Here is a 26,614-nt window from a genome sequence, read left to right on the forward strand (position 1 = left end):
CGGACTGAACATAATAGAGCTCTTGGTCACCAGTCAGCTTACATCACATCAGTGCTTTGTTAATTTGCTTCCTTCCGATAAAAATTACATTTTCCACAAAATCTGTTCAGTAATATTTACAAACCACTGGAACCAGACCAGCCATGGTAATCTTCTTTTTTGATCCACAGTGTTTTCCTTTTATTATGTTTCTCAACTGAGTCAAAGGCTTTGCCAGCCTACCCTTGCTCCAGAAACTATAGGACTACCTTCCATTCTTCTCTAAAGCACTTCTTTCCTCTCTCTTTGCCATTCCCATCCCACTCCAGCATCAGCATCTACTCCATTCCCAAATCTCACATTTTACTCCAACAAACTCCATACATATCCTCAGCCATGGTAATCTTGTAACTGCTCTTTTCATTGAAGTCAATGACTCCCAAGTAGTTCCGCAAGAAAAATCTATTTAGAGTCTTAAACCACTTTCCAAACAAATATACATACATAAAATAAAACAGCTTACAAACAAAGAGATATGGTTAAAAGCACCACATATCCAAGCAAACTGAGAGCACCTTTCACTACGTGCTAATTTGGGATAGAAGCCGACAGTATTTTTTTCTTTGAACTGATCTTGTACACAGAACTCTGGTATCTAAATGCACTAACCTGAACACATTAAAAAAATGCACTGAATGTTGGAAGGGATGCTAGAGTTGAACCACTCACCCCGTGTGCATTCAATACATAATAAACACTAAGTAAATATTTACTGACTGAATGCCTTCTGAGACTGTAGGTTGTGGACAAAAACATCTGTAACTCACACAGTTCAAAGAGCTTTAAAAAGAGCCAGCCCCTCAGGGGGCTGAGTATTTAACAAAGAACCAGTGTTAATAAATGGCACACAGAAAGATCATGTTCTTGGCCTGCTTGTGGCAGAGCATGAACTGTGTGAGCTATTTTTCCACATGTGCTACTGATCCATAAAGCTCCTGTAAGAACAGCAAAAGCCTCCAGCTGCTACACATTCTCTCCTCTGAACCTGTAAGGATGGGAGCTATAGGCTTAGCTATTTAAAAGGCCCATTCAACACTGCCTTAGGCCGACTATAGCCAAGGAGAAATATATACACATCCTGAATCTAATGGCTCTGGATAAAAGTTTCATTGCTGTAATACTTCTGTGTAATAATAATTTCAACTTTTTATTAAAACCTGGAGGCTGAGCAGAGTCAGCTGTATCTGGATTAGGGCTTGGGAGCCTGAGTGAGACACCTATGAAGTGAAACAGGGATGTCCAGCTGTTGGGTGTTCAAAGACTTATCAGCCACAATCATTCATTCATTATGAGCAATATTTTCAATACTGTCATAATATAAAACAAATTCTTTAATTTTTCAAGTGTTAAAAAAAAAACAATTTTATACTTAAGCCAGCCTTGAAGATAGTACAAAATTTACCAGTTTACATTTTTTACTCACAACAACTCAAGCACCCATTCTGTGCATAGCACTATTCTAGGTGCAATAAAAGCGATTCTTAGTCTTAGAAACAGGATTTCACTTTCTGGAATTCTGTTATCTCCTTTTCCAGAGAGTAAAAATAAATAAAACTACCATTGTTTACTACTGACCTGCCCCAAATCACTTGCGGCTCACAGAAATGTCAGTTTCTGCCAAATTTAGGATACTTCAAAGAACTCAGTCCCTACTTCCCCCCAAATAGGAAAGTAGAACACCTTTTCATTAAAAACAAAAACAAAAACAAAAAACAAAAAACCACACAATTTTCCACAAAAGCATAGTTTCGGTTTCTAGTAAGTATTTTTCTCTTTCTCCCTCTAGCTTTTCTTTAAGTTTTCTTCCTCCAATACTGCCTTTTCCTGTTCAAGGCAAACTGACATCTTTTTCTATTTTTCTTTTCCTAAGAAAAAGTACTATATCTTGAAGACAAACCATTCCCAAGACTAGTGATAAATATTTTTAAAACTTTAAAGGTGAGTCACCTACATTACCTTGATGAAGTCAAAAAATAAAAAGCAGATGGCACTAAGATAAGCTATTCCAAATATCTGTGTTTAAACAATTTTAAAAACTGTTTATTTATTCTGTAAGAATGTACCCCTAGTCCAAAGTTAACTATGTTTAAAAAATTTTTGGCCAAAAAATTTACAAAAACCTTTTCAGTTTAACTAATAAAAGTGATATCTATAAAATATTCCACATCATTAGGTCTGTCTTAAAAAGTTCAGATTCTAAAAGCGTTCCTAAGGCACGATGTTCTGGAAGACAAATGTGCTTCCGCTGGTGCTGCATGGTGTATGAAGCATCCGTGACAGGCACCTTCCTCCTGATGCTGCAGGGCTGTGAGTGTAGAGTCAGACATAGGCCCCCAGGGCGGCATGGAACTCTGTGAGACACTGTACCAGCTGCTGGAACTTGGGCCGCTCCTCTGGATCTAAGGCCCAACAACAAGCCATCACCGCAAATCTGGAGAGTGACAAAAGACAAAATCTAGCTAGTGTTGATACAGTACTTTTTGGTACCTTTTAGTCAATTTGATACCATTTATGTTTTCTGCCTAAACGTCGGTATGGAAAGGATGACATAGTAAAATTCAATCAATATTACTATCTGTTGGCAGTTCTAAAATGAGAAGCTAAAATGAGTTATCTGGATGTTATGTGTGGATTTCAATTATTTGTGAGAACATGTCAAAATACATCAGCAAATAGAGATTTTTTTTATGTAACTCTAAAACACAAAGTAATAATCTGTTATCCATACAGTTACCTCTTGAACAATGCAAGGGTTAGAGGCACTGACCTCTTCATAGTTGAAAATCTGCATATAACTTATAGTCAGCCTTCTGTATCCCCAGTTCTCCCACATCTGCAGATTTAACCAGCCATGGACCTTGTAGTACTGTAGCATTTACCACTGAAAAAAACCCACACAGTCCAAAGCCGCATTGTTCAGGGGTTAACTGAATGTAAGTTCTGAGAGAAAGAACCTGGAGAAAGAGGAAGCTTTATCTAAGATGTAAGAACCCTGGATCCATAATAAAATCTTTGTGAAAGCTCACCACAGAATAAAACTTAAGGGATTCTGGAACTGAGACCACACACATCTATGCACTCGATCACCCCTGAACAGCCTCCTGTCCACTCCAGTCTCATTATGTGGGAAGACAAGCTATGTGATGAAAGCAGGAAAAGAACTAGCTCACACACTAGACGAGAACATCTTCCTTATACATACAGCAATTGACAGCAGCCGGCTAGGCAAGACGGCAGTGAGAAAGGCTCTTTAACTAAAGATGTCCTTATGGCTGTATAAATAAGTCCGATCTCACTCACAGAGTAACCAAAAGAGTATTCAGTGTTTTCTCACTCTGTATATTTGTATATTAGTCTCTTGGATTAAATTAACCACTACAAACATGAAATGCAAAAGTTCTACTGTCAAATGCACTAAAGAGTGAATGAGTCTGCCTGACTTTTGTGGTTTCTCTACAAGAGTATAATTCAAGCCCAAAGAGGCATTACTCTCAAAAGGGAAACTTCTGGATGAGTGTGGACACCCCTTGCTTTTTCTTTTACCCAAACATTGTAGATGAAATGAAACCCATGTCTTCGAACCCAGAAAAACTTACAGTTCATCAGGACAGTTGATTGGCTGGGCTATTCGGTAACCATCTTTCAGGTACGCGGCCATCTCAAACGGGTCGATGTCCACGTAGGGTGTTTGCCCTAGAGTCATGAGCTCCCACAGTGTCACTCCGAAGGCCCACTGAGAAGAAGCATAGCAACACCATGAGGGGATATTTAAAACAGTTTTCAGAGAGCTGCCGCCTGTGATAAGCTATGGACCGAAAAATAACAGATCAACCAACTCTTAAAAGCAAAAAGATATTTACAAAAATACCCAGTTAGAGTCTTTTGCTTGGACAGAAAAGAACATTTTAATGAATGCATCCTTGAATGTGAATATTATTATATTATTATTTTACATTCTAAGATAATTATAGCTGTTGGAAAGAATTATTTTTATTGTTGATTACAAACTCCACCACCCAAAATTGTTAATTATGTCTAAAATTTTCCTAATATGAAAATGTGTTACTTTAAATACTATAGCTAGTCTGCACAGTTGAGAAATGGAAAATGTAAATTATATAAAACATAATATCATAGACTTTTACTATATTCAAATAATTTAACAGATGAAAGTATCCTTGAATTCATAATAAAAATCTTTCTACACAAAAACCGGACAGCCACATGTAAACTTATGAAACTGGAACACACTCTCACACCATGCACAAAAATAAACTCAAAATGGCTTAAAGACTTAAATGTAAGACAAGACACCATCAAACTCCTAGAAGAGAACATAGGCAAAACATTCTCTGATATCAACCTTACAAATGTTTTCTCAGATCAGTCTCCCAAAGCAACAGAAATAAAAGCAAAAATAAACCAATGGGACCTAATCAAACTGACAAGCTTTTGCTCAGCAAAGGAAACCATAAAAAACCAAAAAGACAACTTAGAGATTGGGAAAATATAGTTTCAAATGATGCAACTGACAAGGGCTTAATCTCTAAAATATACAAACAAGATATACAACTCAACAGCAAAAAAGCCAACCCAATGGAAAAATGGGCAAAAGACCAGAATAGACATTTCTCCATAGAAGATACACAGATGGTCAACAAGCACTTGAAAAAATGCTCAACATCACTGATTACTAGAGAAACGCAAATCAAAACCACTGTGAGGTACCATCTCATAGCAGTCAGAAAGGTCATTATTAGTAAGTACACAAATAACAAAGCTGGAGAAAAGGGAACCCTCTGCACTGTTGGTGGGAATGTAAACTGGTACAACCACTATAGAAAACAGTATGGAGGTACCTTAGAAAACTATACACAGAACTACCATATGACCCAGTAAACACACTCTTGGCCATATATATCCAGGCAAAACTTTCCTTAAAAAAGACACATGCACCTGCATGTTCACTGCAGCACTATTCACAATAGCCAAGACATGGAAACAACCTCAATGTCCATTGACAGATGAATGGATTAAGAAGATGTGGTATATATACACAATGGAATACTACTCAGCCATAAAAAGAACAAAAATGCCATTTGTAGCAACATGGATGGAACTAGAGACATTCATACTAAGTGAAGTAAATCAGAAAGACAAATACCATATGATATCACTTATATCTGGAATCTAATATATGGCACAAATGAACCTTTCCACAGAAAAGAAAATCGTGGACATGGAGAAGAGACCTGTGGTTGCCAAGAGGGAGGGAGAGGAGTGGGATATATTGAGAATTTGGGGTTAATGGATGCAAACTATTGCCTTTGGAATGGATAAGCAATGAGATATGCTGTATAGCACTGGGAACTAAATCTAGCCACTTATGATGGAGCATGATAATGTGAGAAAAAACAATGTATACATGTATGTGTAACTGGGTCATCTGGCTGTACAGTAGAAAATTGACAATACACTGTAAACCAGCTATAAAGGAAAAAATAAAAATCATTATAAAAATTTTTTTCCACATAGAAAACTCTGCATCCAAATAATTTCACTGGGTGAATTCTAGTAAACTTAAAAGAAAAAATTAATACAAATCCATATTAGCTTCCTAATAACAAACTGCCATAATAAACTACCACAAACTAGGTGACTTAATGGTATTTGTCTCATGGATCTGGAGACTCGACATCTGAAATGAAGGTGTCGCAGGGCCACACTCCCTCCTTCTTTGCATCTGCTGAGCTGCTGGTGTTTTGCCAACAATCCCTGGTGTTCCTTGGTTTGCAGCTGTACCACGTCAATCTTGGCCTCTGTTTCCACACAACACTCTCCCCTTGCATGCCAGTGTCTCTTCTTAGAGTAAAATTAGTCACATTAGATTAAGGTCTACCTTAAATGATTATGACTTCATCTTAACATTTTATCTGTAATGACCCTGTTTCCAAATAAGGTCACATTTGAGCTATGAGGGTCAGGACTTCAACCTATCTTTTAGGGGAAAACATTTCAAACCTCAGTACAATCCTACACAAACTCACTAAAAAAACAGGAGGGTACATTTCTCAACTTGTTTTTAGGCCAGCATTATTCCCATACTAAAACCAAAAAAATACTAAGCTTTTTAGAACTTAGTATCTTTTGCATTAATAGTTACCGTTAAGGTAGAACATGGCCCATTCTTTAGGTCTGTGCTTTGGGAGGAGAGAAGAGACAGGGATCAGATGGAGATGGATTTTTTTTTTTTTTAATTTCCATAGAGACAAGAGTCTATTGGAATTTCCCTTAAACCAAAAGATTCTATTCTGCCTAAAAATGGAACAAAAATTTCAAATTAATTAAAGTTAAAGGAAGGTGCCTGCTTACATATGAGTACTGCTCACCTTTAAACTTTATATGAACTTTCTAAAAAATCTTTTTTGGTTGTGACCTAAGCTGCAGCTGCAGCAACATTAACCTACTGAGCCAGGTCTGGGATCGAACCTATGTCCCAGCACTCCCAAGATGCCACTGATCCCCTTGTGCCATAGCGGGAACTCCATACTTTATGTGAACTTTTAATAATAATGGCTATTAGTCAATGTAATGCTTAATTTTTAAATACTATCCAATTTCCACAGGGAAGAAAAAAGAAAAAAAAACTGAAACTAGTTGGACAGGTGTTCCCACCCCATCTTTATAAGATGAGATGGGTCTGTTCTTACTCACTGATGGTGACAGCAGCTGTGGGGAAAGAATATTCACTTCAAACTAGATTTTGGAGGAGCAAACAATGAACATTGGTAACAAGTGGATATTGGCATTTGACGAGTAACCCCATCCACCAACAAGTGATATTCTAACAACTTCTGACCATAAAAGACTTTTACAGTAATGCTGGTGGAATCTGAGATCCAGGGTGTTCACGGGTACCATAACAGTATGACGTACATGAGCTGACTTTTAAAAACCGCTTCTTTCACGTGGTTTTGTCCCCTAAGGAGCCACCTAAGGTTCTCATATTACATACTGCGGCACTAATACACACCAAAAAAGAACAATAAAGCCAAAGGGAACATTGTGGTTTCATTTCCTTAGAAGCCAACAACAAAAAAGTGATTAATTATATGTTGGCTCACCCACTCTTTAAAAAAAATCAAGACCAAATAGCACTAAGATGATTTGTGGAAAACTTGTTCTCTAAAGTCTTCTGATAACGGAACCATTTAAAATTTAGACAGACTTATTCTATAATTTCCTCTCATTTGACGTCGTTGGAAAGGGGGCAATAAGAAGGTCAGGGTGTTTTTTCCAGAGTTTTATGAAAGACTCTTGTTACATCCATTAAAGAACATGCAGAGAATAACAATGTTCTCCTATTCATCTTATTCCTCTTTTCCCAACTTGCGTTATTTTATAGCTTCTTAATAGCTGGGATATAAATTGTTTTTCCACTAACAACATATACAGATATCAAAAAGGATATAAATAAAATTCTTCTTTATTCTTTAATGCAATGTTCACTAATGTTGGGACTATTTAGAGATTTCCATTCTGTCACTTCAGGAATTTATAATGTAAGGCTGACCTCAACATATTATATACAATAAGGAAAAAAACCCTGCCCTATTCTAAATGATCTCATCTGGCCACAGTAAAAGCATAATCAAGCACTCTACAGCTAGGCCTTTCTGTTAGTATTAGAAACCTAACATCCCTTTCTTATATACAGAAATGGGTTCAGGTGGCCAAAGTGCAATTAATCTAATCTGGGACAAGCTTTTCAAGCTTGAGTAATAAGAAAAAATCATCTGGGGTGTTTGTTAAAAGTACAGATTCCTCAGCCCCATCCTAGTAATTCTGAATTCTTGAAACTCAGTATTTTTAATAAGTGTCCTAGTTGGGTCTTAAGATCCAGTAAATACAGGAACTAGTCTTAGATGTGTTAGCAGAAGTGGTCAGAGAGCAAAGACAGTTTTTATTTTTATTTAGTATAGCTGGCATACAATAAACTATGCGATCTGTTCTCATATATGTATATACCTCTGAAACAAAGGCCACAAGATAATGAACATATCCATCGCTTCCAAAATAGCCTTACAGCTCTAACACTTTCCTCCCAGTCCTCCTACCACCACTCCTACTCTATCCCCAAATAACCATTAATCTGCTTTTTGTCACTGACATTAGTTCGCATTTTCTAGAATTTTATATAAATGGAATTATTCAAGCTTCTCTCATTCAGAATAAGATTCTGAGATTCCTCCATGACATAGCATTTGTTGACAGTTCACCCCTTTTCCCTTCTGAGAAGTAGTCCTTTGTATGAATATAGTAGTTTATCCATTTCCCTGTGGACGGCCATTTAGACTACTTTTTAAGAAACTGCCAAACTGTTTTCCAAAGTGAATGTACCATATTACATTCCCATCAGCAGTATAAGAGCTAACATTCCTTCTTATCTTTGCAAACACTTCAGTTTTCAATTTTAGCCATAGAAATGGGTGTATAATGGTCTCACTGTGGTTTTAGTCTGCATTTTCCAACAACTAATGATGTTAATCATATTTTCATGTACTTATTTGCTATCTATATATCTTTACTGGTGAAACGTATGTTCAATTATTTGGCCCATTTTTATACTGGGTTGCTTTTTTTATTACAGGTTTCCCTTGCTATCTGAAAGTAGAACATTCCCAGGAAACCTTTTGTAAACTGAAATGTTGTAAAGCAAAGCAACAATTACTTTAGGATACAACTTAGTAACATATGCACAAAATAAACTAAAATAAATCACAGATGCTAACAAACACAGTTCAAAAGCTATGGCAGCTTGATTCAAGATGCTGAGTGTGGCATCCAGGAAAGGAGCATGGCAGGACCACTGCTGCTGCTCAGGGTGAGAGACGCCTCTATAATGGCTGCTGTAAAGCAAACGCTTGAACACTATTTTTACCTTTTTTTTGTAAAACCAAAAATCCTCTTTGGATTTCTCTTGGTTAGTGAAAACAGGTACTAACATAAGTCTTTTATAAAAGCAAAGTGATATAAAGAGAACTTTTGAAAAGTGGAGAATACCTATACTGAATTTTGAGAGTGCTTTATATATTCCACAAATATATCCTTTATCAGATATATGACTTGCAAATATATTTTCTGAGTATGCTTTGTCTTCTCATTCTCTTAACACTATTTCAAAGAGCACAAGTTCTGGTTTGTTCTTTCACAGATCTTGATTTGGTGTCTTATCTAAGAAATATTTGCTTAACATGAAGCCCTAATTGTTCTATTGTTCTCTTCTAGAAATTTTATAGTCTTAGGTTGTGCATTTAGGTCTGTGATTTACATTGAGTTAATTTTTGTATATGGAGCAAGGTATGAATTAAAGTTCATTTTTTCGTAGTTGGAAATCCAGTTGCTCCAGGACTGTTTATTTAAAAGATAATCCTTTCTTCCACTGACTTGCCTTTGCATTTTTGTTGCAAATTAGCTGTCCATCCACATGTGGGTCAAGTTTTAGATACTCTATTCTGCTCCAATGATCTACCTCAGTGCCAACACTACTGTCTGGATTACTGTAATTTGAAATCAGACCTCCAACTTTCTTTTTTCAAAGGTATTTTGGCTCTTCTAGGTTCTCTGCATTTCCATATCAACTATCAACCCTTCAACTTCTACAAAAATAAAATTATATTAAAATAAAATAAAATAAAATAAAATAAAATAAAATGCCTGCAAAGATGTTCTTTGGGAATGTGGTGAATGTATAAATCAACTTAGAAAGAACTAAGTTCTTAATATTGAGTTTTCTGACCAACCAACAAGGTATACCACTCCAACAAGGTCTTTAGTTTTTCTCAACAATATTTCATAGTCTTCATCATGTAGGTCTTTCACATTCTGGTCATATTTATTTCTAAGAATTTCCTATTTTATCATGCTTTTATGTTTTTAAAGAACTTTAATTTGACTTTTATTAGTATAGAAATACTATAGTATTTAGCATAGAAATACAACTGATTATTATACACTGATCTTGTATCCTGCAATCTTTCTAAATTCGTTTATTAGTTCTAGTAACCATTTTGTATATAACACTGGATTTTCTTCATAGACGGTCTTGTCATTCACAAACAGTTAACTTTTTTTCTTCTCTTTTAGGGGCACACTGGCGGCATACGGAAGTCCCTAGGCTAGGGGTTGAATTAGAACTATAGCTGCCGGCCTACACCACAGCCACAGCAACATGGAATCTGAGCCGTGTCTGTGACCCACACCACAGCTCACAGCAATGTTGAATCCTTAACTCACTGAGTGAGGCCAGAGATCGAACCTGCATCCTCATGGATACTAGTCAGGTTCGTTACCACTGAGCCATAACAGGAACACCAACAGTTAACTTTTTCTTACCCAAATTTTCTTGCCTTTTATTTACTTTTCTTGCCTTTAGTGTACTGGCTAGAACCTTGAGAACAACACTGATGAGAGTGGGTGTCCTAGTCTTATTACTGTTATTGAGTAAAAAGAATTCAGCCTTTCAGCATTAAGTATGATATTAGCTTTAGGGTATTTTTTTCTTTTTCTGGGTTTTGTTTTTGTTTTTGGTAGATGCCTTTATCAGATTGAGATGGTTCTTGTCTATTCCTAGACTGTTGGGAATTTTTATTAGAAATGAATTTTGGGAGTTCTCATTGTGGCTCAGAGGGTTAAGAACCTGACAGTGTCCATGAGGATGCAGGTTCAATCCCTGGTCTTTCTCAGTGGGTTGAGGATCCAGCACTGCCACAAGCTGCAGTGTAGGTCACAGACGCAGCTTGGATCTGGCATTGCTGTGGCTGTGGCTTAGGCCAGCAACTGCAGCTCTGATTCAATCCCTAGCCTTGGAACTGTCATATGCAGCAGGTGTGGCCCTAAAAAGAAAAAAAGAAATGAAAAGAAATGAATTTTGGACTTTTTTCCACTCCACCTACTGAGATGATCATACAGTTTTTCTTTTTTAGTATGTTAGTAAATTGTGGTGCTTGACTTTCAAATGATAAAAGAAGCTTGAATTCTTATATTCTAAAGACTATGTGGTCATAATATTATTTTTAAGTAGATATACTTATAATCCCCAGATATGGGGATTATAAACTTGTTTAGAATTTCTGCATCTGCAGTTTTGTCAGGTGGTGGTTTAAGGTAATGTTGTCCTCATCGAATGTGTTAGAAAATATTCTCTCCCAAGTTTCTGAGAGACTGTAATATAATTTGTATTATTTCTTCCTTAAATGTTTGAAGGTATTCAAACCAGTTCTCTAGGGTTCGCTGTAGATACAGTTTTCTTTTGGGGCTGATTTTTAAATACATATAGAACTATTCAGATTATGTACTTCTTGGATGAGCTTTGAAAATTCTTATCCTCCACAGAGTGTCCACTTCACCTAAGGGTCTGAATTTACTGGGGAAAAGTTGTTAATAATATTCTCTTGGTGTTTAATACCTGTGAGAATCTTTAATATCATTTTGGTCATTCATTATACTGTTAATTTCCGAGTTCCTTTCTCCTGATTAGTCTGGCAAAGATTTACCATTAATGATACTCTCAGAGTTTAGCACTGGTTTCACTGACTTTTGATCTCTATTTTTTTTGTGTATCTTATTTCGTTGACTTCCATCTAATCTTTATTATTTCCTTTCATGTACTTGCTTGGGATTTAATTTGCTCTTGTTCTAGTCCCTGAAGGTGAAAACTAAGACACTAACTTGAGACTTTCCTTCTTTTTTAATATTAATGTTTAATATTAATGCTGTTCCCTGAACAGCATTCCCCAAATTTTGAAATGTTTTTATTTCCATTCAATTCTAAGCATTTTATAATTTCTCTTTTGATTACTTCCTGGACACATGCGTTATTTGAAAGTGTATTATTTAGTTTATAAATATTTGAGGATTTTCTACATTCCTATTTTTGATTTCTAATTTAATTCCACTGTGTTCACAAACCCTATTTTGTATGAATTAAATACTTTTTATTTAGCAATTTGATCATGCCCCAAAATATGGTCTATTTTAGTAAATATTCCATGTGAACCTGAAAATATACATTTCTGCTGTTGTTAGATGCAGTGTTCCACAACTGTTAATTAAATCAAGTTGGTTGGTACTGTCATTCAAATCTATATAGCCTTACTCATTTTCTATATCAATTACTGTGAAAGGGACACTGAAATATATTCAATTATCTTTTTAAAGGATTTGAGTGATAAGAAAAAAACTGTATATATTTACCCATGCAGTTACCATTTTTTCTGGTACACTTTGTTCCTTTGTATAGATCCATGGCATTAATGGTTTCTAAAGGACTTCCTGTAACATTTCTTATAGTGTGTGTCTGCTGGTGATGAATTCTTTCAGCTTTTGTATTTCTCAAAAAGCCTTTATTTCCTCTTTATTTTCCGAAAGATATTTTAGCTGGGTATAAAATTCTACATAAGTTTTTCCTTACAGTAAATACGTTGCTTTATTGTCTTTTCCCTTTCATTGCTTTCAATGAGAAAATTTCTTGGTTCTTCTTATGTTAACATTTTTTTCTGGTTGTTTCTATCACTAGTTTTGAGCAATTTGACTATATTATAATGTGTTATGCATTAGTTTCTTCATGCTTCTTGTGTTTGGGGTTTGTTGAGTTCTTAGATCCATGGGTTTCCAGTTTTAACCAAATCTGGAAACATTTCGGTTGTTATTTCTTCATTAGTCTTCTATCCCACTCTAACCACCCTGCCCCCAGCCTCAACACCTTTGGGGGCCCCAATTATACATTGTATTCAGCAACCTGAGGTTGCCCCACAGGTCATTAAGAGATCTTTCTTTAAGAGTTTTCTGTACCTTCTCTGTCCTATCTCATGCCTTACTCCCATCTCAGACAAGACTATACCCTTCTTGGGCTTCTGAGCCCATTCACCCATCATCTCTTTGACCTCCCCTCCAACAATCACATGTCAAATCTCTTTCTCCCTATTGCTTCCCTGGTCTAAAAGCCCAAACAAACAAATCCAATAAAATAAAACACAAAAACAGCACAAACTTTTCTTGATCCTGCCATCTAATCAAACTACAATCTTTTCACTCCTTCTCATAGCTTAACTTCTCCAAAGTGTAACTTACTTATTGTCTCCACTTTCTCACCTCCCATAGAGCCCTCAAGTGCATCCATCTTTAATGATTTACTAAACCTCCTTGTTGTGAAAAGGCCCCAATGATTTCCTCCTCCTTTCTGACCACTACAGTTATGTTTATAGACTAGAATCTCCTTAAAACTATTTCCTTTCTTGGTTTCTAAGAGATAGCTTCTCTGAATTCTCCTCTTACCTTTTTCTTTTCATTGTTCATCTTTCCTTTTTCACTGCTGAAAAATTAATATTCCCTATATTCTTCTCTTGGCTTTTTTCTCTCTTTATATTGACTACCTCTGGGATCAACAAACTCTCTTGTTTATTCAATCACCACTTTTATGAAGGTGATGTCCAATTTCTAATATCCCGTTTCTAGTCTGTTTTTCTAGAATCCCCAATCTACATTCTACCCATCAGTACCTTGAAGACAACATGCTCCAAGTCGAATCAATCACGGTTTCTCCCCAAACCAGATATTCCACCTGTTGTCCTCAATCGTGCTACATTTTCACAGTGCAAAGACTGCACTTAATTTTTCAGAAACATGGGCCCTGGGTAGAAAAGCATTGATATCTATGCAATATATCTAATAGTTAAGAGGGAGACCTCAGGCCACAAAGGTCAAATAAATCATTTACTCATAAATAACTTACAGTCAAGAGAACAGATGAGATCTCTGAATTAAGTCTATGGGATTGAGACAAGGAAAAATGTGAAGATTCAGCATGGAAATAGAAGAGCACAGTATAAGACTATTCAGGATTCTTTCACACAGTCAAGTACACAGCTTTCGAAGGAAAAGATTTAACACTGCTGACTGTGAATAATCTTAAAATACCTAGAAGGTATGTGTGCACACACACACACACACACAAACCAACTTCAATTCTATTAACTATAGAACACCTGCTAAAGGAAAATAATTAAGGCAGAGGTCCCCACTGCACATTCTAGGGATAATGACTTGTGCATGAAGATATAAGGCAGCATGTGATAGGTGCCATTAAGTAGATACAAAATTCTCTGAGGATGCAAAGAAGATCAAATCAAATGGCATTAAGTACCTGGTGAGCATGGACTGAGCAGGAATTCCAGATTAGGTGAAATGCAAAACATAAGGAAATGTACAGTAGAAAATATGATAAATGATGATAAAAAGGGAAGATAAGGTAAAGAACAGAAAGCTATGAAAATCAAGGGGAAGGAGTTTGGATCTCTCCTTACCAACTCCTTTAATTAATAGTTCACTCTGAAGATCAAAATATCATGGAAGAACATTCCTAGCACTGAAAGCATGCATTCACTTAATTTTCACTAACATTAAACAATTTTCACAACTTTCCAAAACTGTTGCCAAGCTGTACACAGGTACAGGTTTTATTACTATATACTCCTTCCTAAATACCTGATTTCTGAAGCTTCAGTATTCTATGATTTTAATTTTCCAGACATAGATTTTCCAGGACTTTCCAATAACCACAGCTGAAATATATATCTATCTATAGAATTATGCTACTTTAAAAAAGTATTGTTGGATATGTGGTGGTGGGCCAGGCCCCCACACATAGAGTGGAGGTGGGGGCCAGGATCTAATTAATAAACTTAGGAGTTCCCCTCGTGGCTCAGTGGAAGTGAATTTGACTAGTATCCGTGAGGACGCAGGTTCGATCCTTGGCCTTGCTCAGTGGGTTCAGGACCGCCGTTGCTGTGAGCTGTGGTATAGGCTGGCCGTTATAGCTCTGATTTGACCCCTGGCCTGGGAACCTCCATATGCCCGAAAAAGCAATAATTAACTAATTAAATAAATTTATACAAGTGACCTTTTTAAAGGGGTCTTTTTAGCAATTCTTCAATGTAAACTATTACCTCAAAATCTTAATAATCCTCTCTATTTATCACTGGGGCAAATATTTCTCTACTCCAGCTAAACTAACACACCCATAAGCTCCCGTTGTGACTTAGCAGTAATGATCCCGACTACTAACCATGAGGATGAGGGTTCCATCCCTGGCCTCACTCAATGGGTTAAGGGTCCGGCATTGACATGAGCTGTGGTGTAGGTCACGGACATGGCCCTGATCCTACAATGCTTTGGCTGTGGCCTAGACTGGCAGCTGGCAGCTCTGATTCGATCCCTAGCCTGGGAATGTTGGTATGCCACACAGGTGGCCCTAAAAAAATAAAGAAATAAACTAATGCACCTAGGTATACTATATATAAAATGCAATGAGTGCATCGGGTATAAATTTAGCACATGCAGCTAACTCATCTTCAAAAACAAGCCATCTTTAGGCACTGAGTGTTATAAATGACTACAATGAGACCAATTCTGCTATGAATCTGTCCTAGGATCTAACATTGGATGCTTACCAAGGCATCACACATATCTGCTATATGTGGTACTTTCCTCCCACTGTACCAGATGCTTAAGGACACTGCTCCATCAGAACACTGGGGCTATTTGAAGGTGAAATTAAACAGAATGATAACGATAAGGCAGGAAAGGAAAAGAAAGAGATGTTTCCATATCTCTTGAGGAAAATATCTATTCTTAAGAAGGAAAGCCAAATACAGAAAATACATCGAGGATAGTAACTATTTCATCACAAGACAGCAACTAGTCACTCTGAAAACATATTAACTGTTATAAATCTATTTATTCCTCATTCCCAGGAAATATTAAAACTATTTCATAAGACTAAATAATATTTTCTTAATGTTAATGATATTAAACTTTAAATCTTTATTTCCTAAACTAATGTCTGAATTAACTTTCCACTTCTCCAGCTTTTTCCTAACATCTTGTAATCGATTCTTCTTAATATGAATTTAATATTTAAGTAATAAATCTAAGATTGCTGATGTATAAAATCTGCAACCATAATGGAAACAAAATATATATTGGGAATCTTAAGCACTGTTCTAAAATTAATAATAAAGAAATATTAAAATAGAAAGTTTTCTGTCCTTTTAAAAATAGTAAGAATTCTCTGAAAACTGTAGTTCTCCCTTTGATACCACAGTAGTTCAGAAGACTACTCTTCATTGGCATATTATGAATGTGAGTTTCTCCTACTCAAGTCTGTTTAGGGTTGTGGTGGTGACCTTCATGGCACTGTGCAAACAGAAGTAGTAAGAAGCACTCTGCTACAGAGTATCTGGGCAACTTTACACATTTTCCTCCTTCTAGAGATAATCTCTAATGTTCACAGAAGAAATTAAGTCAAGGAAGATATCTTCATATGCTCTGCACCCTAAAAACTATTCAAATACTTTAGGGATTCCTGTTGTGGCTCAGAGGAAACAAATTCAACTAGTATCTGTGAGGATGCAGGTTCGACCGACCCCTGGCCTTACTCAGTGGGTTAAGCATCCGTCCAGCATTGCTGTGAGCTGTGGTGTAGGTCACAGACGTGGCTTGGATCTGGTGTTGCTGTGGCTGTGGTAGTAGGCTGGCAGCCATAGCTCCAATTTGACCCCTAGCCTGTTCAGCTCAAAAAGCAAAAAATAAAAACTAAAATAAAATAAAATACTTTAACGGACCTCTTTATTGCCATAAACTATACTGATAAGATTAGCATGCAAATCATTTCCTTGACTTGTTTTTCCCAAGAAAATGCTTTCTAAACACAATGTAATACCGTAAATACAAGAAAACCAAGAAAGAAACTCTTAATTGTGTATTCCTAATTGCATTTAGTCACTGAATAGAAGGTAACCTCTTAACAGCAGAATTATGTCAGCTACGGTAATTAGCGAAATAATTCAGAGAAGACATAAATCAAGAAATCTATTTTCAAATAAAGGAAAAGTCACCAAAAAAAAAAAAAAAATCCATGGCAGAACCATATCTGATGAAAACAGAATAAAAACAATATCCAGAAATTCTTAAGAATGCCTATGATGATGTCATATAATAATACTAGGGATTTAAAACTAGTCATATCTAGCTGTGCCTATTCCCCAAGCTCAATAGTTATAAGCTGACACTAACATTATAAGCATCTTGACATCGTAAAATATTGAATCTTTCAATAAAAACTGTGAAAACACAACCTACATATACAATGTATTATTTTTAAGATGGAAAACAATGTATTTCCAAATAAATCAAATAGAATTTGTAACTATTAAGACATGCAAAAATGTTAAGGTCTTTTTTTTTTGTCTTTTTAGGGCCACACCTGCAGCATATGGAAGGTCCCAGACTAGGGGCTGAATCAGAGCTGTAGTCGCTGGTCTACACCACAGCCACAGCAACATCAGATCCAAGCTGTGTCTGCGACCTACACCACACAGCTCATGGGAACGCCAGATCCTTAACCCACTGAGCGAAGCCAGGGATCAAACCCGAGTCCTCATGCATACCAGTCAGGTTTTGGCCAAGCCAAAATGGGCAGAGAAAATGTCCCCTCCAGGGCAGTAATATCATTTGTCAGATGCTACATAAATAGCTAAAATATGTTATTTTATATGAGCAGATATTCCAATGGCACTGGGGTTACAGTATATATTTTGCATTTGACTCTGAATTAAGTTTTATAGCCCAAAAGTAGAAATTTTTTTTTGGTCTTTTTAGGGCCATGCACGCGGCATATGCAAGTTCCGAGGCTAGGGGTCAAATCGGAGCTACAGCTGTGGCCTACACCACAGCCACAACAACACAGGATCTGAGCCATGTCTGCGACCTACACCACAGCTTACATCAACGTCAGATCTTTAACCTACTGAGCGAGGCCAGGGACCAAACCCGCATCCTCATGGATACTAGCTGGGTTTGCTACCACTGAGCCACAATGGGAGCTTCTCCCAAAAGCAAAATATTAAATGTAGCCTTTAAACCTTTAACTCCATCCATGAAGGAAAAGTGGGAATAGAGCATAATGATTATCTGTACACATTTTCAATATAAATGTTAAAAAGCAACTTTAACGTGTGTGCTTTAATGTAAGAATTCAAAAAAATATTCAATTCCACAAAAATGAAAGGCAGGGTTTTTATACTAAAGAGTCACACGGTAGTCAAAGGAAACAGAACAGTGTTCCCATTCCTTTCAATCTTACTTATCCAAGGCAAAAGATATTGAGGGGGAAATATATATATATATATATATGTATATATGTAATTTACAATAATCTAAAGAAGAAAAATCTGAACATTTTTGGATCTGAACATATTAACTATAAATCAACAGGTATTCTCACCATCACATTCTAATAAGTACAGCACGGAACAACCTGGGTCACACAGACATTTCAAGTAAGTTTATGCCCAGACATGCTAAAGGTAATGATGATGTAAAAGTAATTCTCCTGTTAATTCCTACCATTCAGTTTGTGGTGATTTTTAAAAATAAAGCTATAAAGTGATCAAGTAGCAACAAGGTATCTGGTATGACTATGACAGAAAGCAAGTTCTTATATAAATTATGTATGAACTCTTGCAAAATTTATAAAATATCAAAACCATAAAAATAAATAATTCTAAGTATGATATTGCTATGTCTGCTTAACTAAGCCATGTGTCCTCTACACGGACTTTACCAGCTATCGCAGGACTGCAGAGATGAAGATCACATTGCTTAGAGATGTGTTATCGACTATAGTCTCATTCGTTGAAATGTATCATCTAATTTCCCTGCAGAGTTCCTGTGAAATATGTAATCATAAATGCTATAAAAAATCCTAAAAAATTCCTATTACTGCTTAAATATACAATGGAATACTTGCACAGAAATAAAAAAATACATTAAGCAGTGCGTATTTGGGGGGCGTCCACTATGCAAGCAAACAGTACTACTAGCCATCCTGCACACCTCTCTGAAATATTAACCACCAATGCTCCTTTTGCTAAGAGAATAATCAATTCCCAATCTCTTGAAGTTACACAGCATCCTCACAGATTGTCATCTAAGTAAGGAATATCTTCTATTTCCTGCCCATTAGATCAGTTTTGGGTTCACCACGACTGCCACCTCATTTCTGCTAAGGCAACTATGCTATGTTTCAATGAGTAATAAAATCATAAAATTTTAAAATCAACAGTTGGAAGTTCCTGTTGTGGTGCAGCAGAAATAAATCCAACTAGTATCCATGAGGACATGGGTCCAATTCCTGACCTTGCTCAGTGGATTAAGGATCCAGCATTTCTGTGAGCTGTGGTGTAGGTCGCAGATGTGGTTGGGATCCAGCGTTGCCTGTGGTGTAGGCTGGCGGTTGTAGCTCTAATTTGACCCCTAGCCTGGGAACTTCCACATGCTGCAGGTTCAGCCCTAAAAAGCAAAAAAAAAAAAAAAAAAAAAAAAAAAAAAAAAAAAAAAAAACCAAAAAAACAAAAAAAAACAATAGTTCCAAAGAATATTAATAACCCAAAGAGATGAGTGAACTAATCTTTTATTTATTTATTTATTTTTGTCTTTTTGCCTTTTCTAGGACCGCTCCTGTGGCACATGGAGGTTCCCAGGCTAGGGGTCGAATTGGAGCTGTAGCCACTGGCCTATGCCAGAGTCAGAGCAATGCAGGATCCGAGCCGTGTCTGCAAACTAGACCACAGCTCATGGCAATGCCAGATCCTCAACCCACTGAGCAAGGCCAGGGATCGAACCCGCAGCCTTATGGTTCCCAGTCGGATTCGTTAACCACTGCGCCACCAAGGGAACTCCTAGAGATGAGTGAATTAATCTTTTAAATTAACTATGGAATGAGATTTTCATAGAAAATGTGAAGACAGTTTCTTTTACTTTTCTGCATTCAAAAATGCTCAGGTACAGGCTTTTCTACTAAAGAGGTAAATTTAAAAGCTATACAGCTCTAATTTGACTGATACTGTGTTTTAGAACCACGTTCTAAAACCAAAGTTAAAGTCAATTTTTAGCCATGAAAGCAGCTTTGCCTAACGTAGAAACTGGAAGAGAATTCCAGCCATAATTTAGAACTTCTGAATAGAGTTGGCAACCCTAAAAATAAGCACATTATCAAAGAGGATACAACTGGTCCTTACTGTCATTCAATAGAGCAGCTGTGTGCTAGCCTCAATCAAACTCTGCTTTCCTTTTTTTATATCATTTATGAAAAATAACATCAAAAATAAAACAAACACACAAAAAAACCCACTTCTTTCCCCTGAAATAAGTCCAGGTTCTCTTATTTATAACTGTGAGAGCTGTGTGGGCTGCTTTGCCTATCTGTACTGCTTTACTTGGAATTTTAACTTCTTGACATTAATGTTAGAGAGAGAAGCTTTATTTTATTATCACAGTTCTGAAAGAATAGACTAGGTCTAGTTTCTCACTGCTATACAAACTGAACCCTCAGGGCTCAGTACCTATGTAAGAGTCAGGATTTATTCCTCCCACCTCCATTCACTCACCCTACAGACCCTCATCTCTGGCTGGGAAAGGCTGGCAACATGAAGCACGTTTACATCCACTATTAACCTCTACAGCTGCTCCATGAAGCAAAACATCCTTCTTTTTTTTTTTTGTCTTTTTAGGGCCGCACCCGAGGCATATGGAGGTTCCCAGGCTAGGGGTCGAATTGGAGCTATAGCTGCTGGCCTATGCCACAGCCATGCAGGATCCAAACCATGTCTGTGACCTACACCACACTCACGGCAACACCGCATCTTTAACTCACTGAGGAAGGCCTGGGATCAAACCCACATCCTCATGGATACCAGTCAGCTTCATTAGCCACTGAGCCATGACAGGAACTCTGCAAAAAATGTCCTTCTTATTGTCATTCATATTTACTTTGCTCATCTGACAAATGTCAGATACACTGTTTGTATTTCAGAGACAAAGTATTTTAAAGACATGCATAATGGAAGACCTTCTTTTACAGAAAAAAAAATTTTTAACTACATATGTAAACTGTTCATTCACATCAAGTGAGCACATTTTATCAAGACATCTGGTATGCAGAAAAGCACAATATACCAAATAGCTAACCTAGCTTTTGAAAAAGAAAAAAAAATTTTTTTTGTCTTTTTTTTTAGGGCCGCACATGCGGTTCCCAGGCTATGGGTCTAATCAGAGCTACGGATGCCAGCCTACACCACACTAACAGCAACGCCAGATCCGAGCCATGTCTACAACCTACACCACAGCTCATGGCAATGCCAGATCCTTAACCCAATGAGCAAGGCCAGGGATCGAACCCACAACCTCATGGTTCACCGTTGGATTCGTTTCCATTGCGCCATGACGGGAACTCCAGAAAAAGAAAAAATTTTAAGTCAAAAGATTATAATAACAAGAGTGGGTTCTCAACAAATCATTCTCATTTCAAGAATTTCAAATTGGAATAACAGTTTTTCAATAAAGAAGTCTCAGATAATTTCAATTACTGAGCATAATGGTTTGAATAGTGGCCCCAAAGATATGTCCATATTCTAATCTCCAAACCCATAAATATCACCTCATATGAAAAAAGATGTGATTCAGTTAAGGACCCCTTACAGTAGAAACTTATCCTGGATTATGAAGTAAGTCCTAAATACAATCATATGTATCAGAATAAAACAGAGACAGAGGAAGTTCTGAAAGACAGACACATGGAGGAAAAGATGGTACAGGAACACAGAGGAAAGAGCTGCAACCTCAAGTCAAGGAATGCTAACAGCCACCAGAAGCTGGAAGGCAAGTAAGAGTTCTCCCTTAGGGTCTCCGGAGGGAGCATGGTCCTGTCTATACCCTGATTTCAAACATCAGGACTCCAGAATTCAATTGTGAGAGAATAAATCTCTGTTGTTTTACCACCAAGGTTGTAGCAAGTTGCTGTAGCAGCCACAGGAAACTAATATACTGAGGAAAAGCATGTATTAAAAGAGTAGTCCTTAAACCATACAAACTTAGTAAAAGGTTAACCCTATATTATAAATAAATGATATCAATAAGACACAAGATAAAATATATCTTGCGTAATATAGCTATAGTAAGCCAAATTTTTACAGTTGAAACTGAAGCAAATTACTCTAGGATTTCACATGTGACACCCCACAGATATCACTGAGTGATAGAGGTGAACTTCACAGGCAGAAGTTTTTAACTAATATCTACATATTCAGCAACGATAATGAAGTACAGAAAGCAAGACAGAGAAAAATAACCTTCCCAAGTCAGACTTAAAAGTGACAAGTTAAAAACAATTAAAATACTTGCAAAATACACACAAGTAAACATGGCTTCTGAAACTATACATCATTAAGTATAAAGGATCCCAATATATGATATGCTTGAATGGGCAGAACCACCCAGAAACTGACAACGGACCACAAATTATACCGTCCATAATACACAGAAGAGGTCATTTGAAAAAAGAAAAGAATGAATCTTTATTATCTGACAACAATTTAGTCATCTGGAAAGTTAAATAACAGAAATTATCAACTGCTTTAACTTAGCATCACCTTTAAAACTGGTATAGTGTCTACCTATCTCACAGTGCTAAAAGCCTCTTCAAAGCTTACTGCGAGGAAGAAATGTGATTGCACAGTGATGGTCCATGGTTTGGCACAGTTTGGGTCATAGCTTATCTCCACAAACCAGCTGACTAAAAGCTAACTATACTTGCTTTCTGAATAAAAAATTTTGGGGAACAGTTATTAGATTAAAACATTGAAAAGCATTTTAAAAACATTTGGAGCCTCTTCTCCATTCTATTGATATAGAGCCCAGCACTTACCACATCACTAGCACTGGAGAACTCATTATTAACCAGACTTTCAAGAGCCATCCACCGAACCGGCCTGTTTTCATTGTCCCCCAGACAATGATAGTCCATGGGGAACAAGTCTCTGGAGAGGGCATTGTCTGTGATCTTAACTTGAAGTGTGTCATCAATGCTGAAAAGTAAAGACATGAATATCGAATATGATCAGAGTATTTAAAAATATGGACCCATGGTCACTCTTAAATATAACAGCGGGACTCCTGGAAAAAACCCCAAATCCAGGGAGTACTAAACACCAAACAACAACAACAAGCTCAGAGCACCTACACACAGTTCCTAGCAGCCAGGTCTTTGTGGATGACTTCCCTTCTGGCCAGATAGCTCATTCCACAGGCAATCTGAATAGCCATGTGGACCAGGTCTTGTTGAGAAATTGCCTGTGGTAACAGAAAATGACAATGTTGGCAGTTAAGACAAAAATTATGATAGTTGCTTATTTTATTCCATCGTTTTGCTCCATCCCAAAATACATCTTTACACCTACACACAGTTTTAAAAAGCTACTTCTTGACCAAGAATATAGTCCCACTTTTATCTACTATAGTCCTTATCATTCTGCAATGTAATTTATCATTTATTTCATACTCTCTCTCATCTGTTAGGCTGATCTTCCTAACATCCAGCAGATACAGTAGCTTCTCAATAAGTATCTGTCCAATAAATGCTGAATAATCAAGGTACTATTGCAAATACTCATTATTCAACTTGTTCCTTTCTTTCACAGTAAGTTTTTATTAGGAGATTATCCCCTGGGGACCATTTTCAAACTAATACAAGTCTATTACAGCTCTTGACTGATGTGCTCCTCCAGGGCCAGTGTGTCAATACCACAGGGTGAGGAATAAAATTCTTCCCCAGGTGATGCTATGGGCCACGGCTTCCAACTACCTGCTGGAAACCCTGGCTTTAATCTGTCAATTTACCAAGCGTATCATACATATTAAGCCAAATATGCAATGAAGCCTTTGAATCTACTTTCTCCTGGCAACTGTAACAAGTACATTATTAGAAATCCTAAAACCACCTAAATGAGGCTACAAGATACGTAGACAGCAAGACACTCATTAGACTTTACTACTACCTACCACTACAGAATGGGTCTGGAATCTGACCACATGCTTCACAGCTATGAGCACAAGTAGTGAAGAAAAACTCTAAGATGACTGACATCTTACAGCCAAGCATATTAAAAATATCTTGAATTATCCTCCACAGCCTGCATTTCTAGCCATCACTAGCATTTTTTTTTTTTTTTTTGTATAATGTGGACCAAATGGTTCTTTAAAGTCTATTTCCATTCCTAGAAGGGGGATCTAGTATAAGTACCTTCAAAAAGTTATCAGGAAACTGACTGAGATGGTGTTACAGAGGGTTTGAGATGATTACAAATAATATACAATGGTTCTACAGGGGAAAGTTCAGCATCAAAAAGTGTAAGCATCAAGACATGAATCACAAACTATTATCCTCTAAATCAACAGTGATAAATATCTTCTGGTTCATTTTGAATTTCTTCTTGCAGGCCTCTGAACATTTTATATTCAAGAATATCAACATCTACTTTCAAAGATATTATTAGAAGCTACTGGTGTAACTGGTATTTGGGCAAATTTTCTCACCTGCGGATTATTGGCTTCTACTAATTTGCACTGGCGTAAAAACAATTTAAGATTCCCCCAATTCATGTAAGGCAATATCACCATGGGCTTTTCTCCTTCTTCTATACACACATGGGTAATAGGGAGAAGATTTCTATAAAATAATAAGTCAGGAGGAAGACAAGTGAAACATAAAACTCAGGGGGTTATTTTTAATAAAAAGCAATAAAATAAAGATAACCTAAAACATAACAAGAAAATTTCAAACATACTTAAAAACATATTACCATAAAAGTGCAACATTATAAATGCTCTTTTAGACTAGACTTTGTTTCCCACATATGTACTTTCTTGAGAGAGAGAAAAATTATAAACTCAAAATTGTTTCCTTTGGACTAGATTCTCTTAAGACAATACTCCAGTCACACTAAATCTTTACTTGGTAATCAGAGAGACCTAAAAAATGACTTAACTATGAGCATATGATAACATCACACTTGGTTCATCATCACACTTAAGAGAAAAAAAAAAAAAAGGTTCCAATGCAGTCTGCAGAAAAGAATATAACAATGAAGAGCTTGAAATTGTCACACGAAGCCAAGAAGTTCTTAGCAGGTCACATGGGATTTAGAATGAAATTTCTCAATCCTAAATTTACCATTTATTATCTACGTGACCATCTCTCTTGGCCTTACTTTCCAAACCTCTAACATGGGGATCTCACCAACTATACAATGTTGGTGTGATGTGCACATAAAGGCAAAGATGCAGTTAAAAAAACAAAAACAACAACAACAAAAAAACTTGTCCTTTTAAAATTTCCATGGCTCACACAAATACTTTCATCCTATTGCCTAATGACATCTCTTCCAACTGTACCCGAAAATAACAATTTTTTCCCAAGATTATGTAACTTTTTACACAATTATCTCATTTCCCCCACTAAGCTAAAAACTCTTAGATGGTAAAAAATAAAGTGAGCCCCCCTTTTTTTTTACACCCAATGCTTTGTATTCTGTGCCACAGAAATAAGCATTTAATAAACATTTGACAAGTAACATGAAAAAAGTCTTAAAAATTTTCTTCCTCCTTAACTTAGAAAACTCTACTTCTAAGGATATTAATGAGGAAATTATCAAACATAAGAAAGCTACATGAACAAGGATAGTTAATGCAATAACTACTAGTAAAGAGTTGGAAACAATATGAATGTCCAAAAGTAAGGAAATACGGCCAAATAATAGGACAGTGTATAACAATCACAAAGACATGTTAAGAGAATATGAGTAAGAGCTTATTTTATAGGAAGGGAATATATAAAACTCATATTTGTTTGCAGGATAATTATAAATACAGAGTAAAAATAATAAAACTCTGCACAGAAATATACAGGGGTAATTGTCTTTGAGTTGTGGGACTTAAGATCATTTCCACCTTGCTCTTCTCTCTTTCTTGAATGGTCTTAATTGAGTATGTATCTCTTTTAAAAACACAGTCACACAATTCTGACCTAACATTGCACATGTGGAAGTTGTGGGCCCCCTTGTGCTGTGCAGGAGTTACTACCAGGGAAAGCACTGAGCCTGAAGAGCTGGGAAAATGAGGACTCAAGAGATCAGTGAACCTGTATGAGGTAACCTCTCTGAGGTAAGGCTTCTGCTTGCACTGCAGCCTGAGTGGCAGTGAGGATTGGTCCTACTTTGTAAGTGAGGGAACCCACGGAGGGGGAAAAGGGTGTACTAATCTGCCGAGGACAGAGAGCAAGCACACAAAAGAACAAGTTCACGTCTTCATCTGATTCTAAAACGCTTGTGCTTTCCCTTGGGTTACTGGACATTCCCTCCCAGTGTAGCGAGGTGAGTACAGGGGAGAGGACAGAGCCTCTTTTCACACCAAGTCCCACACATACTAAAATGACTTCACAATAGGAAGGTGGAAGGAGGGAGAACTGGAGGAAGGTCAAAAGGTACAAATTTCCAGTTATAAGATAAATACGTACTAGGAATGTAATGTACAAGCTAACGACTATAGCTAACACTGCTGTATGATATATAGGAAAGATGTGAAGAGAATAAATTCTAGGATCTCTCATCACAAGGAGAAATTT

At 36.8% G+C, this 26,614-nt stretch overlaps 1 protein-coding gene across 1 annotated transcript in view; it reads right to left on the reverse strand.

The window, feature by feature from the left end:
- RYK (receptor-like tyrosine kinase) overlaps positions 426–26,614 on the reverse strand; it is a 104,833-nt gene continuing 78,644 nt past the window's right edge. The window contains 5 exon segments of the mRNA XM_021069472.1: positions 426–2,470; positions 3,636–3,772; positions 22,862–23,021; positions 23,177–23,286; positions 24,529–24,661. Coding sequence (XP_020925131.1) covers positions 2,359–2,470; positions 3,636–3,772; positions 22,862–23,021; positions 23,177–23,286; positions 24,529–24,661 — 652 coding nt within the window. The 3' untranslated portion in view covers positions 426–2,358.

This window comes from Sus scrofa, chromosome 13, assembly GCF_000003025.6.
Source record: "Sus scrofa isolate TJ Tabasco breed Duroc chromosome 13, Sscrofa11.1, whole genome shotgun sequence".
Classification (NCBI taxonomy): Eukaryota; Metazoa; Chordata; class Mammalia; order Artiodactyla; family Suidae; genus Sus; species Sus scrofa.